Here is a 15,919-nt window from a genome sequence, read left to right as displayed (position 1 = left end):
TATTTTTTATTCATATCATTTAAAATTTTAATATAAATATTTAATTTTAAAATAAATGTTTTTCGTGTACAATTTTTTATTTAATTCAATAATTAGTAAATTCTTTTACTATAAAAATTTAATTATATTAAATCATTTTAAAATTATAATGATATGAGTATTATTATTATTTAAAAAGTTACCACGTCATCGCTCTCCTCTTTATCCAACCACCGCCTGCCGTCCTCCAAATCCTTCCTTAGCTGTTCTTCACTGTAGACTGTGGTCTTCTCTCTCTCTCTTTCTCTCTCTTTCTCTCTCTTTAAAAAATATTTTGTAAGAAGTCTTCATTTTCTCTTGTGAATTTCCTCTCTCTTTCCTCCTCTTATAAATCTCTACACAAAACTCGAGTCGCAATTTTTCTCTCTTGAGAGTGCTCTCTGTACACGCGTTTCTATAGAGGAACGTATCTGCGTCTCCTCTTCTATTCTCTTAATTCTTCCTGAGGTTTTATCGGATAAAAGATGCCTGCTTGGTGGGGGAAAAAGTCCTCCAGGAACAAGGAAGAGAGGCTGCAAGATAACCCAAATGGGAAAAACGATATTACCAAGAAGAAATCCACTAAAGAAAAGCGCAGGAGCCTTGATGAGGCCGTTTCTACCCGGAATTCGCCACGTGGGAGCAAAGATTTCGCGGGTGGGTCTTCCGGGTTTTCGGGTTTCGAGTCGGATTCGGCTTTGAAGAGAGGGCTTCCACTTCCTACGCCGTCTGGGTCTGGGAGTGATCATGGGATTGTTGGGGTTGGGTTGGGATCTGGGTCTGCTTCTGGTTCCATGTCCAGTGTGAGCTCTTCTGGGTCATCCGGTGAGGATCATCCAATTGCAAACGATCATAACAGTAGTCTTTTTGGTGGCTACAGGTGGGTCTTTTTTTTAATCCTTCTAAGTTGTGGGTTTTGTTCTTGGATGTCTTTTGGTGGTTTGGTTTTGGATCAGCAGGTTGTAAGACATATATTTTAAATTGTTGAAGCGATCATAATTGATAATTTTGCGTGAGAAGAAATGGTTTTGAGTTCATATCAATTGTTGTTGTGAGCTATTTTGTAGATGAAAATTAGTTTTTTTTTTTTAAATATCTAATTTTGTTGTTGTGTCAGAGTTTGGTTTCTGTGCTTGCTGTGTTGTCTGTTCTGTCTCATGCCCTCTTTTCTGTGTCTCTGCCCCCTTCTTTAGCTATTTTCCTGTCAGAGTTGCTTGATTTTGTTTCTCCCCCTATTTCCTGTCAAATGCTAGATGTAGGTATTTTACTAGGCTTCAGTGGATCTAGGTTTACTCCCTGCAGCAGTGAAGCCAGGTTTGAAAGAACTTGGTTTTTACCCATTTTGGTTTTCATTTGGGATTAACTATTAAGAGTAAATCTATCAGGTTCTTCTTTGGAAATAGTTTATGTTAATTACATGTGCTTATTGATCGTTACAAGATTAGGAGCTATGACTTTTCAGCTTAAGTGTAAGCTCTTAGCCATTGGCATTTCTGCTTCTTACGCCTGCTACAACTGAAGATGTTTTATTTCTTTTCAAAACCAGCTAACTTTAGAATCTAATTGGTTAAACTACATGACTAAGCATTACAAGAATAGTTTCCTTTTGAATTCTCAAGTGCAACTACTAATTGAAACCCATGTCATCTGTTGATCACAGAGGACATGGTGATATAAGGTTCAATGCGAGGTCAAGGAGCCCTGGTCCAGGATCAAGAAGTCCAGGTCCTGGGTCTAGAAGCCCTGGTCCTGGATCTAGAAGTCCGGGTCCTGCATCAAGGGGGGCCAGCAGGTCTGCATCACCTCTTCATCCACTTCTAGGAGGTATGAATCTAGAGTCTCCAACAGGAAGGCTGGAAGATGGGAAGAGCCAATGTCATCCACTGCCTCTTCCACCGGGTTCTCCTAACAGCCCTTCCTCTTTTTCACCGAGCACAAGGACTCCTGTTGCAACTGAAAATGCAACTGTTCCAATGTCAAAATGGAAGAAAGGAAAGCTACTAGGAAGGGGAACTTTTGGACATGTGTACCTTGGATTTAACAGGTAATGGCAATGATACTTGCAAACTAATTAGCCAAGTAGTGAAGTTTTAGTCATCAATCAGTTCCACTTCCTTGATCATTATTATGGTTGCACATACAGTTTATTTCTTGTCAACTACAGATCACAAATTTTTCTTTTCTTTTGGTACCTATTACAGAACGCAGTTATTCTACTTTACACAAAGTGATGATATCTAAGAAAAGAAAATATTTTAGCAGCTCTTTAGAAGAGATGAAAAAGAGAAGTCAAGAAGTGCAATTATATCAATGCAGACTCTCTCTCTATATATATATTGGTTTTAACTATTATGTATTGCACTTCTCTAAATTTTGTGGCAACTTAAACAGTGAGAGTGGGCAGATGTGTGCAATAAAAGAAGTCAGAGTTGTTTCAGATGATCAGACGTCAAAAGAATGTCTTAAGCAGCTGAACCAGGTAATCTCTTTATGGCATTAGTTTGAGGCGTAAACAAGAATGTAAAAGTTTCCATGTTGTCCTTTCGGTGTTTGGCAGTTGACCGTGCATTTCTAACTGCTTTCCTTTGTCAAACAGGAAATAAACTTGCTTAGTCAGCTTTCACATCCAAACATCGTCCGATATCATGGAAGTGAACTGGTATAATTTACTTACTCTCCTGTATTAACATATGATATGACCGATAGGGATTAATGGAATCCTTATCGTGATGTGTTAAAACTGCCAATCCAAGTGGTTGAGTGAACATTGGACCTGGCTTTGGTAACTATTTTGCTTTCCATTTCCTCAGAGTGAAGAAACACTTTCAGTTTATTTAGAGTATGTCTCTGGTGGCTCCATTCACAAATTACTTCAAGAATATGGTGCCTTCAAGGAACCTGTCATTCAAAATTATACCAGGCAGATCCTTTGTGGGCTTGCTTATTTGCATGGAAGAAATACTGTCCACAGGTACTTATGATTTATACGTTTAATGGTGTTGCTAATTGTAGTTGCTCAATCCTTTCTATCCAAAAATCTGATTTTCTTTTTATTTTTTTTTTATCTTATATACTGTTTGTTCTTGTCCTGACAGGGATATCAAAGGGGCCAACATATTAGTAGATCCTAATGGTGAAATCAAGCTGGCTGACTTTGGCATGGCCAAACATGTACATCTCATATCAATCTGAAGAGTTCAATTCATGAATTTTGCAAAAATAGAATCATAATTCACTTGCTTACAAATTAGAGAGAATAGATAATTTAATCATAAATTTTCTTTCACCAAGTAAAATTCTTATTTTTTTCCTGCCATTCTATTTTGGCTTATTATTGAGATCCTTTTCAATTTGTGTTCTGATCAGATTACATCCTGTTCTTCAATTCTTTCATTCAAGGGAAGTCCTTACTGGATGGCACCTGAGGTATGCTTCCATTTTTCTTTACCCTTAACATGCATATGTGCATAGCCTTTTTTTCCTTGCTAAAATTAATGCATCAACCTGCCCCAACTTTCTTCTTTCCCTACATGCACACGCAGGCTCCTTCTCATTTCTTTTTTGCTTTTCAGTTTTCACTGACCAGCATTTGTTCTCATTCTTTCTTGGATTCTGTGATGTCAGGTGGTAATGAATACAAATGGCTATAGTCTTGCAGTGGATATTTGGAGCTTGGGATGTACAATTCTTGAAATGGCAACATCAAAACCGCCATGGAACCAATATGAAGGGGTGAGCTTTTGAAAATTTTGTAACTTATATCACCTTTGTCATGTGCATCTTTAAAGTCTTTTTAGGACCAAAGTCATTTAATCATGTTCAATTTAACAGGTAGCTGCAATATTCAAAATTGGAAACAGCAAAGATATGCCTGATATACCTGATCACCTGTCAAATGATGCAAAAGGGTTTATAAAGTTGTGCTTGCAGCGGGATCCATCAGCACGTCCTACAGCTTCACAATTGTTGGACCACCCTTTCATTAGAGACCAATCAACAACAAGAATTGCTAACATCAACATAACCAGGGATGCCTTTCCATATACTTTCGATGGAAGCCGCACACCGGTATGGTTTTCTTCTTGCTCTATGTAGTACTAAACATGTTTTAAATTGCAAGATACAAGGTACAGTTTTTGTTTGTAATAAAAATTGAGAGCATTTGCATCACATGGTTATAAAAGCAGAATTTGGACATATTCAAGGAGTAAATGGTGGAAAATTGATTAACATGAAGTCTACTGCGAAGCTTTCTTATGGGTTAACAACTATATTTGATTGAAGAATGTATGTAAATCCAATTGGTCTTGGTGCAGCAATGCAGCACCACTGAGGGTCAGACCGAGTTCTCAAAATTTTTGAACCTTAATATTGTTTGGCAGTATGAAACGCATGGTATTATTTCCAAAGTTTAATTTGCTCACACATAACTCTTGTATGTCAATGGGCTTGTGTCTGTGCGTGCAATCTTTGGAAGTTTAAACCGTGTGCTGCAGTTTGACTAAATAACCTAAAACTGGGTATTGGCTAATTGGTACTTGTTTCACTTCTCAAGCAGCCCGTGTTGGATCTCCACTCCAACAGAACAAGTTTAACTTCATCTGATGGCGATTATGCAATGAAGCAAGTTACCAGAGGATTGAAGAACACAAGGTAAATCACATCTTGCTATTGATACTTCTGTAATGCTCGCCGACTGTATTAGTTTCTTGATCAACTCTGATGGCTGTATGCAGGGACGATGTAAGAATGATCACATCTTTACCAGTATCCCCTTGTTCAAGCCCTTTACGACAGCAAGGACCAGGACACAAGAGTTGTTTCCTTTTACCATCTCACCCAACATTTGCTTTGGTGGGACAAAGTGGTTACAACTTAAGTGACTACTCATTGTATTCAACAAGACCAAACACAACATATGCTCATGATCTTGGCTTTGAAACATCGTTTTTCAAAAGCCAAACACCTGGCACATCTCCAAGAACAAGACCCATTTGAGACTGTAAATACCATCACCAGATACTTTTCATACTCTCTTCAATACCAAAGTTCTCCTCATGGCTTGAATTGAAGAATGAATGGAGTTGGTGGATTCTTTTCCCTGCAGAAACTGAGGGGAGAAACTTTGAGCACATGGGATAGATGCTGAATTGGATTAATCTCATGGATGATATTGTTGTAAAATGGCCTGTGGGTCAATTATGTGTGTAACATTCATAGTAAATTCCATAAAAAAGATCATTGCTTATACCAACACTTGTAGCTACATAATGAAAAATATGTGGTTGAGGCTCCTTATAAACAACAGCAAAGGCAAGGCTGTGTCTGTGTCTGTGTGTGTAATGCTTCCCAACTATGTATGATGAGAATAAAAAGATTGATCGGAGTCCAATCATTTGTGCAACAGCTAGAAGGATGACAAGCTGTTGCCTCTTTTTATTTCCATATCATAGATACGTAGGGCTCTAGGTTTGTTTAAAAAATTTTAATAAATAAATGAATTGAAGGTTTAACATAATTCAAAAAAAAAAAAAAAAAGATTCAAATAGAACAACTTGAAAATTTTAATTTAGTTTTTAAAGTAGCATTACAACTAAAATTAAAATTGTAATTTGTGTTTAGTCTATAATAAATAAGCAAATTATAATCTATGGAAAACTTAAAAAAGTTGTGAATTTTTAGGGCAAAATTAATTAAATTAATGGGGCAATATTAAGAAGAAAAAATAATAATAATAAAAAAAAACCTATGTTTTAAAGGTAGGCATGCTAAATCCGCCCATGCAATGATAAATAAAATTGGAGTGGATTTAGTGGCATATGAAATCTATGGAATGTGAAGAGAAAGCGTGTGATCGTTGGGTGGTTTAGGTTGATGATTTCAATGCCAATTTTTGAAAGGCTGAGCCTGATGAGCTTGATTTTCATTATTATTTCTTTCGTCCATAAAATTACTTTTTGATAAATTATAGTTTATTTATAAAATTATTGAATTTTTAATAATAATTTATTATTTAATTTTTATAATATTAAAAAATTCATTAAAATATCATTATATATTTTAAAATTTATTAATTTATACTTTTGATGTTCAAATTCTAGGCTACTTAGCATATTAGAGTAAATAAATATAGTTAATATTAATAGGGATATATTAAAAACTTAATAAATAAATTGATATCTAAAAAAATGAAAATAAAGTTATCTTTATAAAGTGAGATGAGTATAAAATCACAAAATGTAAAATTTTGCAATGGAGACAACCATACACTTATATCCACGTGTGCTCGGAGGTCATCCATTAGAAGAGAGGTGGGCTACAGATTTTTTGAAGCTATATCTGTTCACAGAGAATAATTATCACAATTATTTTATCGACGAAAATCATCCCCACCGCTAAAAAGATTCCCTCTCGTTCCTAGTTTCTTTGGTTGGAAGCTTTGAGGAGGAAGAGGAAGTTTTGGTTTCTCTCCATTTCCCTCGTTTTCTCACGCTTCCCAATCGACAGACGCAGCGCCAATTGGAAAATATGCCGATAGAAATGCCCAGAGGGTTACCATTTTCTGTGGATACATGGACTCCAAGTTCGAAGAGAAAGCGGCACCATTTCTTGACTCATGCCCACAAAGATCACTGCTCTGGGATCTTAACTCACTCATCTTATCCAATTTACTGTACCCATCTCACTAAATCCCTTGTTATGATCAATTATCCCCAGGTTACCATCTTATACTCTAGGAATACCCATGAGTGAGATTTTGTTATTCTTAATATTATGATTATTATTATTTTTAATTTTTGTTTCCCTTGTGTAGATTGAGGATTCATTATTTGTGGGTATTGAGGTGGGCCAGTCGGTGGTGATTGATGACCCAGATGGGCATTTCTCGGTTACAGCTTTTGATGCGAATCACTGCCCTGGTAATTGATGATTCCCAATTATAAGTATATTGCATTGCTGTTGCTTTAGACATGTCGGTTGGTGTGTTTTGGGATATTATTTTGTGTTTTGAAATAATTTATTTCATCTTGGTACGTTCATTTATGCGTTTGTCCTGAGGTGCTTTAAAGTGGAAACCTTTTATGTATGCTTCTACTGGCTGGTAAAATATTACATGTCTTGTGCATAAAGAGATCCTTATGTGCGTCTATAACTTATGCATTACCTGATATATGTTTTTGATTACTCAGCTTATGAGTTTAATTGATCATCAATTGAACTTTACATGATTTGCTTGGCTGGTTTTGGCCGATTTATGGTTTGAAGTTCTGTGAGATTTGAGAACAAGAATTTGGCTCTTCAAAAAAAGAAATAGCCATTACCTATTTTCTATTTATGAATTGCACTTGGATTTGTTCAGAAATATATGTTACTGATTGAGTGTCATAGAATAGATTGTTGCCATGATAACTTAGAAATTTCTGTTGACTGGTGGAAGTTTAGAAGTAAGTCAAGTGATAATGAAGGAGGGGAAGTGGACAATGTGGGCTTAAGAAGCAAAAAGTGTCTTAGCTGTTGCTAGAAACTATCTTGGTTGTTTCCAGAAGCCTATGTTGATGAGTTTATGAGAAGTCAAATATGGGATGCTTAGGCTTTGACATTTAATCAGTAATTGCTGATAAAAAAATGTTAAATACTTTTTTTTTAAAAAAAAAAAAACTTATTTCTATGTTGTAAACTTGTAATTCTAGTGATAAAGTACTTTGAGTTGCAGCAGCAAGTGCAACTTGCAACACCAACTCTCATAAGTATTATGCAGGCGTATTTCATTGATCTAATCTAACAAAATTTCCTTGACTGCGTAGCATTTTACAAGCTGTGCTTCTTCAGTATGTACTATGTAAAAGACAATTAAAAGCTTTCTACTACCACATAGTTTATTTAAGTGTTTTGGTTTTGCAGGTTGTATGTATTGAAAGAGATATTGGTGTTTCTAATTGTCTATATAAGTCCCTTTTTTTCTCTTCTGAGTTCTGACTGATAGGAAGGATTGATGATCACAGAATGCATTTCATTGGTATCTTAGCTTGCTGATGTCATTGTAACTATGAATATTCTACTATGCTAGAATACAAATACAATTATGATATTTGATTTTAAAATATGCAATCAACTCAACTATCATAATGTTGTTTGTCTTTACACCCTTTTATCCTTGAAACTGATATATCTTTGAGAACAATCTTATATCACAAGGATGTCCTTGATGATATCTTGTGGTGCTTTTATACTGGCGTATAGTTACCCAATTACTAGTATGTTTGATCTTCAAAGTTATCTTCTTTCTGTTCTTTTCTCTCTTCCTCCTTTTTTCTTGGTTGTGTTCGCTGTATGCTTGTTCTGTGTCTGGGATGGGGTTTGTGTTGGTCTTGCTTTGTTCTACTTTTTTATTTTTAACTTACAATTAATTCTGGGACAACTCCAGTCACAGATGATCCATTTTCTGGCGTGGATTTATGAACTTCAGGAGCTGTTATGTTCTTGTTCGAGGGAAAATTTGGAAATGTCCTGCACACAGGAGACTGCAGGCTCACTCCAGAGTGTCTACAGTGTTTTCCTGAGAAGTTTATCAGCAAGAAAGGAAGAGATCCTAGGTGCCAACTCGATTATGCTTTTCTAGACTGTACATTTGGAAGATTCCATCAGAAATTTCCTAGCAAGAATTCAGCAAGCCAACAGGTGCTCTCTCGGTTGCCTTCACCTCATGCTTTTTTATGTTGTGTAAGCTGTTTTCACACGTGGGGCAGTTTTGCTTGGCCTACCACTGATGTCCATATTTCTCGTTTACTTTATAGTCGTCCATTTATCTTGATTAATTTATCAAAGCATTTACATCTTGATATATGTCTTTGTACTTGCTCTCCTTCTATAATGGGTATTTGCTGGAGTAGTTTTAAATAAATTGCTTAGTGACGAATTTTGGGAGGAATTTTTTATTCATTCTCAATTGAATTGATTTTTACAAGGTTAGGTTTGAGTATTTCTTAGTGAGGAATTTTGGGAAGAATTTTTTATTCTATTCCAATGGGAGTTTTTGCTGGTTTGCAATCTAGCATATCGGTTTCTTCTAAAAATTAATGATTCGCTTCTTTGACTTGACAACCTCGATTCGTAGGAAATATTGCAGTTTTCCTAAATATTTAATTTTGAACTCCTGAACTAAAATCTTTTTCAGCCGAGTTATCTCTTCAGTATCATTCCTTGTCATTATTATGTCATCAATATAGGCCATAATAAGATTAATTTTACTATTGTAATATCTTATAAATATGGTATGGTCAGCATTACTCTGTTCATAGATAGAGAAAATCACAGCTCTACTGAATCGATCAAACCAAGCTCTGGGTGACTGTTTCAACCCATACAAAACTTTTTTTAGTTTGCACACTTTTCCATATGTTTTTTCATCAATAAATCTAGGAGGAATTTTCATATAAACTTTCTTCTTTAAGTCATGGAGGAATGCATTATTGTTGGAAATCTCAGTCAAAGTTGACAGCGCAAGATAGCAATCTTCTGATTGAGTTCATTTTGGCAACAGGGACAAATGTCTGATGGTAATCTACTCTATAGGTTTGAGTGTATCCCTTGGCCACTAGTATAGCCTTGAATATTTCAATTGATCCGTTTTACAGTGAACACCCATTTGTTACCAACAAGTTTCTTCCCAGGTGGGAGAGACAAGTTTTTAGGTCTCATTTTTTGCAAATGCTTTCATCTCTTCAATCATTGCTCCCTTCCATTTACGATCTGCAAGAGCTTCTTTCCAATCCTGTGAAATAAATACAACAAGGCAAAAGCTCTATAGAATGGAGACAAAGAATTAAAAGAGAGGAAGTTAGAAATAGAGTGATTTGTGCAAGATCCAACTCCTTTTCTTTGAGCAATTGTTTTATTTAGATCATCAAAGGGCTTAAGGTTTAGGGATGACTCACCAAATGGAGAGAGGAAGATTTATGACGCTGAGTAGGTTGCACAATGACTTTTTCTGCTTTTGTTTTGTCTCTTTTTGAGTATCTCCTTAAATTTGTTTTATCCAAATGCTCAATTTGATCACCAATAGTCTCTCCCTGTATAATAGTCTCTTGATCACTAATAGTCTTCCCTGTATAGTAGTCTCCTCTAGAATAAAACGTTCTAGAGTTATAGGACTAGGAATCATCTCTTCTCTCATTGTCCTCCCCTGAAGAGGTGATGTGGTAGTACTCAAGTAAGATTTAGTCTCTCTAAATGTAACATTCTCTAAATGTAACATTCATACTGATAAAGTATTTTTTAGATGGAGGGTGTTAACACTTGTAATCCTTTCGTGTGAGAGAGTACTCAACAAACACATTTAATAGCCCTTGGATCAAGCTTCCCACCTGTTCTAGCATGAATAAAACACGTATATCTAAACACCTTTTGTAGAACAATATAAGCATTTTTTTCCTTGTAGCTCACTTTTAAAGGCAAAAGTTTTGAGAGGCATTCTATTAATGAGATAAGTTGGGGCTAAGACTGCATCTCCCCAATAGGTTTTTGGAAGAGATCGGGTTATTTTCAATAGGTGTCTATTTTTTCTTTCAACAACACTATTTTGGACACTAGTGTATGGACAACTAGTTTGATATAGTATCCCATTATACTCTAGATAAGTAGAAAAACGGACATCCATGTATTTTGTACCATTATCGGTTCTCAGAACTTTTATCTTAGCATCAAAATGAGTACAAATTATCTTGTAAAAAGATTGAAAGCAAGAAACCACATCACTCTTTACCTTTATCAAATAAGCCCAAATCATGCGAGTGCAACAATAAAAAAAAGTAACAAACCAACGATTACCAAATAGTGAGACCATTTGAGTAAGTCCCAAACGTCAAAATGGATGGTCACAAAAGGGATCATACTTCTACTACTTAGCATACTCATAAGTATCACAAACTAAAGAATCACATTGAGCTTTGGAAAATAAATTAGGATAAAGTTTTTTTAAAACAAAGAAGGATGGGTGTCCTAACCGTCGATGCCCCTGTATGATTTTGTGGTTGATATTCTGATTTCTTTCAAAAAGAATTCGAGGTAATTCAAACTTAGTGTGCAGTCTACCATTGTCAATTCTCTTTCCAGTTTGAAGGTCTTGAATAATATAATAGTCAGAAAAAAATTTTATTTTTTCAGTTAAGTGCTTTGGTGAGAGCACTAACAAATAAAAGATTAATAGGAAAACAAGGAATATGAAGAACAGAGGATAGCTTGATATTTGGAGTACAAACAATAGAGCTAGTTTTAGGTATAGGAGTGGAAGAACCATCTGCGATTCTGACAGTATCTTTTTGTAGACATGGAAGATAATTAAGGAAGCTTTTAGAGAAGCTCGTCATATGTTTATTTGCACCAGAATCAATAATCCATGAAGTAGAATTAAGAGATGAAACAAAAGTATTATTAGAAATCCTTACATTACTCACACAAGTCACTTTCATTTTAAGAAAAAACCATTATTTTTCTGTCAAAAATAGTAGAAAATCATTGTTATTGAAAAAAAGAATTACTGTTCACCAGCGAAAAATGTACGGTTCCAGCAAATCAGAAGCGTGACTTGAAGGCGAGTCTGCCGGAAAGGATCAGTGTCGGAAAAACTACCGGAAAATGTCTCCCATGCCGGAAAAAGATAAACCAAGTCACGGGTTCACACAAGTTAGAGGCGAGTGTGCTGGAAAGGATTGCTGTCGAAAAAGACCACTGAAAAACATTACGCGCTCCGGCAATGGAAAAGATGCAGAATCTTGCGAGGGTGCATGAGCCTCACGTGCGTGGCTTTCCATTGACGGAGGTGGATGGCTGGCCGGCGACGGTTCGGCAACCCTGCTGGTAGTGGCAGTGAGATGAAAAAAGATTCCTAGATAGGGTAGTACTAAAAAAATAGATATGGTATTTTTAGAAACCTTAAGAGAAAAATCAAATTTAAACTCTAAAATTAGAAAAAAAGCTTTGATACTATGATGAATTTTGTGAGGAATTTTTTATTTAATTCTATTTGAATTGATCTTTACAAGGTTTGAGTATTTATATATAAAGAATCAATCTAAATTAGAAATATTTACAATTAGAATAAAATATCTTAAATTAAGCCTAATTAGAATCTCAAAGATTTGACTCCTTCTAATTAGGAACCTTCTATGTTGATCAACACTTAGAGATGAAACCATAGTTGGATCCTGTACACAGGACTAAGCTTTGGTGCTAAATTAGTTGGTGTCTGCTGGATGTGTGTTTTTTCCCCTAATGAACCAAGTTTACCTAGACTTCCCTTAATTGGCGTCACATACTTTTTATTGCAGAATTCTATTAACTGTTCTCAAGTATATATCATTTAACCATTGCAACTAAATTTGTATTTTTTTACAGAAATAATGTGTGCGTGACCTTTAGGGAGCTTTATGATACTACTTCCTGAACTTTTTATAGGTTTGTTATTTGCTCTCTACTTTTAAAATTCTCTCTCTTGCCTTGACTTTTATGCTGTCATCTATAAACATGCATTTACATGTGTTATAAGTTATAGAAAGTAAATATGTTAATATAGGAAGTAAATATTGATAGATAGGTCAGTTGCTTAATCTTAGGGATTTAATAATCATAGGCTTGATTTTCCTTCCTGTTTAGATACTGTCTCTCATGTATAAATAGATTGTAATCTCTATTGTGAGACAATAACAAAATATTATATTTCTACAACATGCGTTGATAGGTTTAGGCAATTATCTATTTAACTTCAGTTAGAACACTATGGTCATCTTCAATACTTAACAAGGTATAACATGAAACCTTATGGTTAGTATCTATTGTGGGATTATGGCTTTTTTTTTTGTTAAGGTTAAAAAAAAAAAATCCAATTCTTTAGATGAGTCGATTGTAACAAAATTTGGAATAACATTCTAAAATTATCAAGTTGCTAACACAATATGTTTTACATAATCATGTTTCATTTTAGCATTTGACGTTTGAGCATAAGTACTAAAATAAGAATTGCTTATTTTTTAAAAAATACTCGTTTAACTCTTAAAATTAAAAAAAAATGATTAGAAGTTTGATATTATCTTCACTGCATTTTCTCTCTCTCTACTCCTCCCTCCCATGAGTATGCTTATGAGAAATTTTTATGAATAGAATATATGCCATGTCGACAATTTGGAATTTATTCTTTCTCTTACAAGTGATAGTATGCCTTCATAATTTGTCTACAATTGACACCAATATGAAATGTTCTGATCGATAAAATTGAAATGATAGGCTATGATTGCAAAAAGGAACAAAGGTTAGGATTGTTTTTTACTCACCAATTCTTAATCATAAAACATCTCTCAACTTCAATTGGCACATGGTTAGGAGAAATTGAATCTCAATTCTTGTTTTATTCTTTAAAGTAAAAAGCAGTGGTTATCAGCATTTTCACTCGTAGCCCATTAGTCCAGATTTACCTCATTGTAGGAGTACAATTTTAATTGCTTAATTCAAATCTTTTATCATTTGCCTTGTTCTGATCCATGCTTAGGCTGAAGGCTTTGACTACCACATTTTTACAACAATATATGTGTGTGTGTGTGTGTGTGTGTTTCTGCTATAATTATCAAATGCATTTTATATGCGTATTACAATGGATTCTAATAAAGGAATTCATGCAACTTCCTGCAATTTGAAGACACTGATTCAGGCACTTAATTTGATGAATAGAACACTTGGAGATCAGATGAAACAGTTTTGCTTGCATTTTATTTTGAAAGGGTTTGATTATGGTCAGCCTTGTTCTTGTACCTATGCCAATGTGTTGCTGTCTTGCATTTGACTATTGTTATGTACTATACAATTACCTTTTTTGTTTATTTTCCATGCATTCGTCTTAATTTCTAGCCTTCAAGGATAGATGTTAAACCTATGCATTATATAGCATTATTTACTAAGAAGCTTGTATAACATTTAAAATTGCATGTTCATGAAGCAGGTTATTAATTGCATTTGGAAGCACCCTGCTGCTGCTTTGGTGTATCTGACCTGTGACCTTCTTGGTCAAGAGGATATATTGGCTCAAGTGTCTCAAACTTTTGGTTCCAAAATATATGTCGACAAAGCTGCCAATCCAGAATGCTTTCAAGCTCTAACAATGACAGTTCCCCAAATAGTCACTCAAGATCCATCTTCACGTTTCCACATGTTTGATGGATTTCCTAAATTGTATGAACGAGCAGCTGCAAAGCTTGCAGAGTCCCAGGCTAATTCCCAGCCAGAGCCTCTGATAATCCGCCCTTCAGCACAGTGGTATGCATCTGGGGAAGAGGATTCATGTGTTGAAAGTCAAAAGAAACTGAGATTTAATGAAGCAGTGAGGGACCAATTTGGCGTTTGGCACGTGTGTTACTCCATGCATTCTTCCAGGGAAGAACTAGAGTGGGCTCTGCAACTCCTTGCACCTAAATGGGTTGTGTCAACAACCCCCAGCTGTTGGGCTATGGAGCTTGATTATGTTAAGAAGTGCTCCACTGGCACACAATTAACTTCGGATGATCCTGTCTGGAAGCTTTTGGACATCACTGTAGAAGCTCCCCCTGCAGCAGATACCTCAACCAGAACCATGGGCCCTTCTCCTATAGTTAAGAGGCCTACACAAATTTATGCAGAATCTCGATCACAATCGGTGAAAATATCTTCTAGTAGACTCCTGAGTTTGTCTCCACCGAGCAATAGGCCGGCAGTTACCTTATTTGGTAGAGCTAGACTTGCTATTAAAGATTCTAATTTGCCATCGGAGGAGCAAGTTTTATCCATAAATAATCAACCTCCACTAGCACTGGCAGTTGAAGAGGATAGTGAAGTGAAAAATGAGAATAAATTGGAGAATAAGCTAGAAATTTGTGTTACTGAAGAACAATGTCAGGAGTCGGTGAAGGAACAAAAGACTGCTTCTTATTCCTCCATTGGATCATCAAGGAACTTCAGTGAAACCTTGAAGAATTTATACAGATCAATGAATGTGCCTGTACCACGGCCTCTTCCCTCATTGGTAGAACTTAGGGGTGCCTATAAAAGAAACAAGAGGAGAATTGAGTTCTAATCATACATTTCTGTGACAACAAAATTAAGCTCTTAGCCCCGAGTTTTGACCAAGAGAAATGGCATAAATATTCCTTATGCCCGGATGGGCTTCTTCCTATTCTTTCCAGCAATATTTATTTAAACCATCTGCTCTTAGTGGGCGTTGGAGGTCAATGGCTGAAAATACGAGGTGACCAGTTACAGAAAATATGGCAGTGCGTTTATGCAAGTGTTGTATGATTCAGCTTTGCTTTCATGATCATGAACAAGGCATTGTCATTTCAGATTCCTCCAATGTAGCCAATACAGCAAACTGTTTGTTGGCTATGCACTCAGATTATTATGTATCATCTTCCTCCCATTTGTTATTTTCTATTCTTCAGAAAATTATATTACCATTGCATTTTCTTTCCCGGCTGGCATTCCTCCCACTGGTCTGAAAAAACTATTTAATTGTTTCAAGTTTTTATAATTAACATATTTTAGTATATTTTTAATATGATAACTCCAATTAAAATACAAAATAGGCCCTTGTGGTATAGGCTACATTTTATTTCAAGAATTTTTCTCTCATGTTTGGGATAAAAAAATTAGTTGATTTTTTTAGTAATCTTTATGTTAAAAATAAAACAAATATTTTTTAAAGAACAATATTTGATTTTGTTTAAATACTTTATTTAAAATAAAGCCCAAATGACACAAGCTTAAGTTATGTAATAAATATAATTCATTATTGGTTAATAAGTATTAATGTATCAATTTTTTTATTTTCCACTACTTTCTAATATAATAAATATAATTATTATTATATTTACTCTCACTATTA

At 35.1% G+C, this 15,919-nt stretch overlaps 2 protein-coding genes across 5 annotated transcripts; both read left to right on the top strand.

Moving 5' to 3' along the window:
- Positions 1 to 262: 262 nt before the first annotated feature.
- LOC110628225 (mitogen-activated protein kinase kinase kinase 3) lies at positions 263 to 5,410 on the top strand. Of its 3 annotated transcripts, none has more exons than XM_021774780.2 (11): positions 265 to 898; positions 1,679 to 2,062; positions 2,410 to 2,497; positions 2,615 to 2,677; positions 2,829 to 2,989; positions 3,114 to 3,189; positions 3,385 to 3,444; positions 3,643 to 3,750; positions 3,850 to 4,086; positions 4,577 to 4,671; positions 4,755 to 5,410. In XM_021774780.2, the coding sequence occupies exons 1-11, from the start codon at positions 504 to 506 to the stop codon at positions 5,014 to 5,016; spliced, it is 1,929 nt and encodes a 642-aa protein (XP_021630472.1). In that variant the 5' UTR covers positions 265 to 503; the 3' UTR covers positions 5,017 to 5,410. The 3 variants fall into 3 exon arrangements, with proteins under 3 accessions (XP_043804875.1, XP_021630472.1, XP_021630471.1); XM_021774779.2 differs by having other exon boundaries at positions 4,574 to 4,671; XM_043948940.1 differs by lacking the exon at positions 4,755 to 5,410 and having other exon boundaries at positions 263 to 898; positions 4,206 to 4,596.
- Positions 5,411 to 6,294: 884 nt separating this feature from the next.
- On the top strand, positions 6,295 to 15,506 carry LOC110628217 (5' exonuclease Apollo). 2 transcript variants are annotated; one of them, XM_021774763.2, is made up of 4 exons: positions 6,295 to 6,735; positions 6,833 to 6,938; positions 8,486 to 8,697; positions 14,006 to 15,506. In XM_021774763.2, exons 1-4 carry the CDS (start codon positions 6,547 to 6,549, stop codon positions 15,110 to 15,112), a joined length of 1,614 nt encoding a protein of 537 aa, XP_021630455.1. In that variant the 5' UTR covers positions 6,295 to 6,546; the 3' UTR covers positions 15,113 to 15,506. The 2 variants fall into 2 exon arrangements, with proteins under 2 accessions (XP_021630455.1, XP_021630456.1); XM_021774764.2 differs by lacking the exon at positions 6,295 to 6,735 and having other exon boundaries at positions 6,828 to 6,938; positions 8,444 to 8,697.
- Positions 15,507 to 15,919: the final 413 nt, after the last annotated feature.

The sequence above is a fragment of the Manihot esculenta genome, chromosome 12 (genome assembly GCF_001659605.2).
Source record: "Manihot esculenta cultivar AM560-2 chromosome 12, M.esculenta_v8, whole genome shotgun sequence".
NCBI lineage: Eukaryota > Viridiplantae > Streptophyta > Magnoliopsida > Malpighiales > Euphorbiaceae > Manihot > Manihot esculenta.
This window is presented reverse-complemented; position numbering and strand designations above follow the sequence as displayed.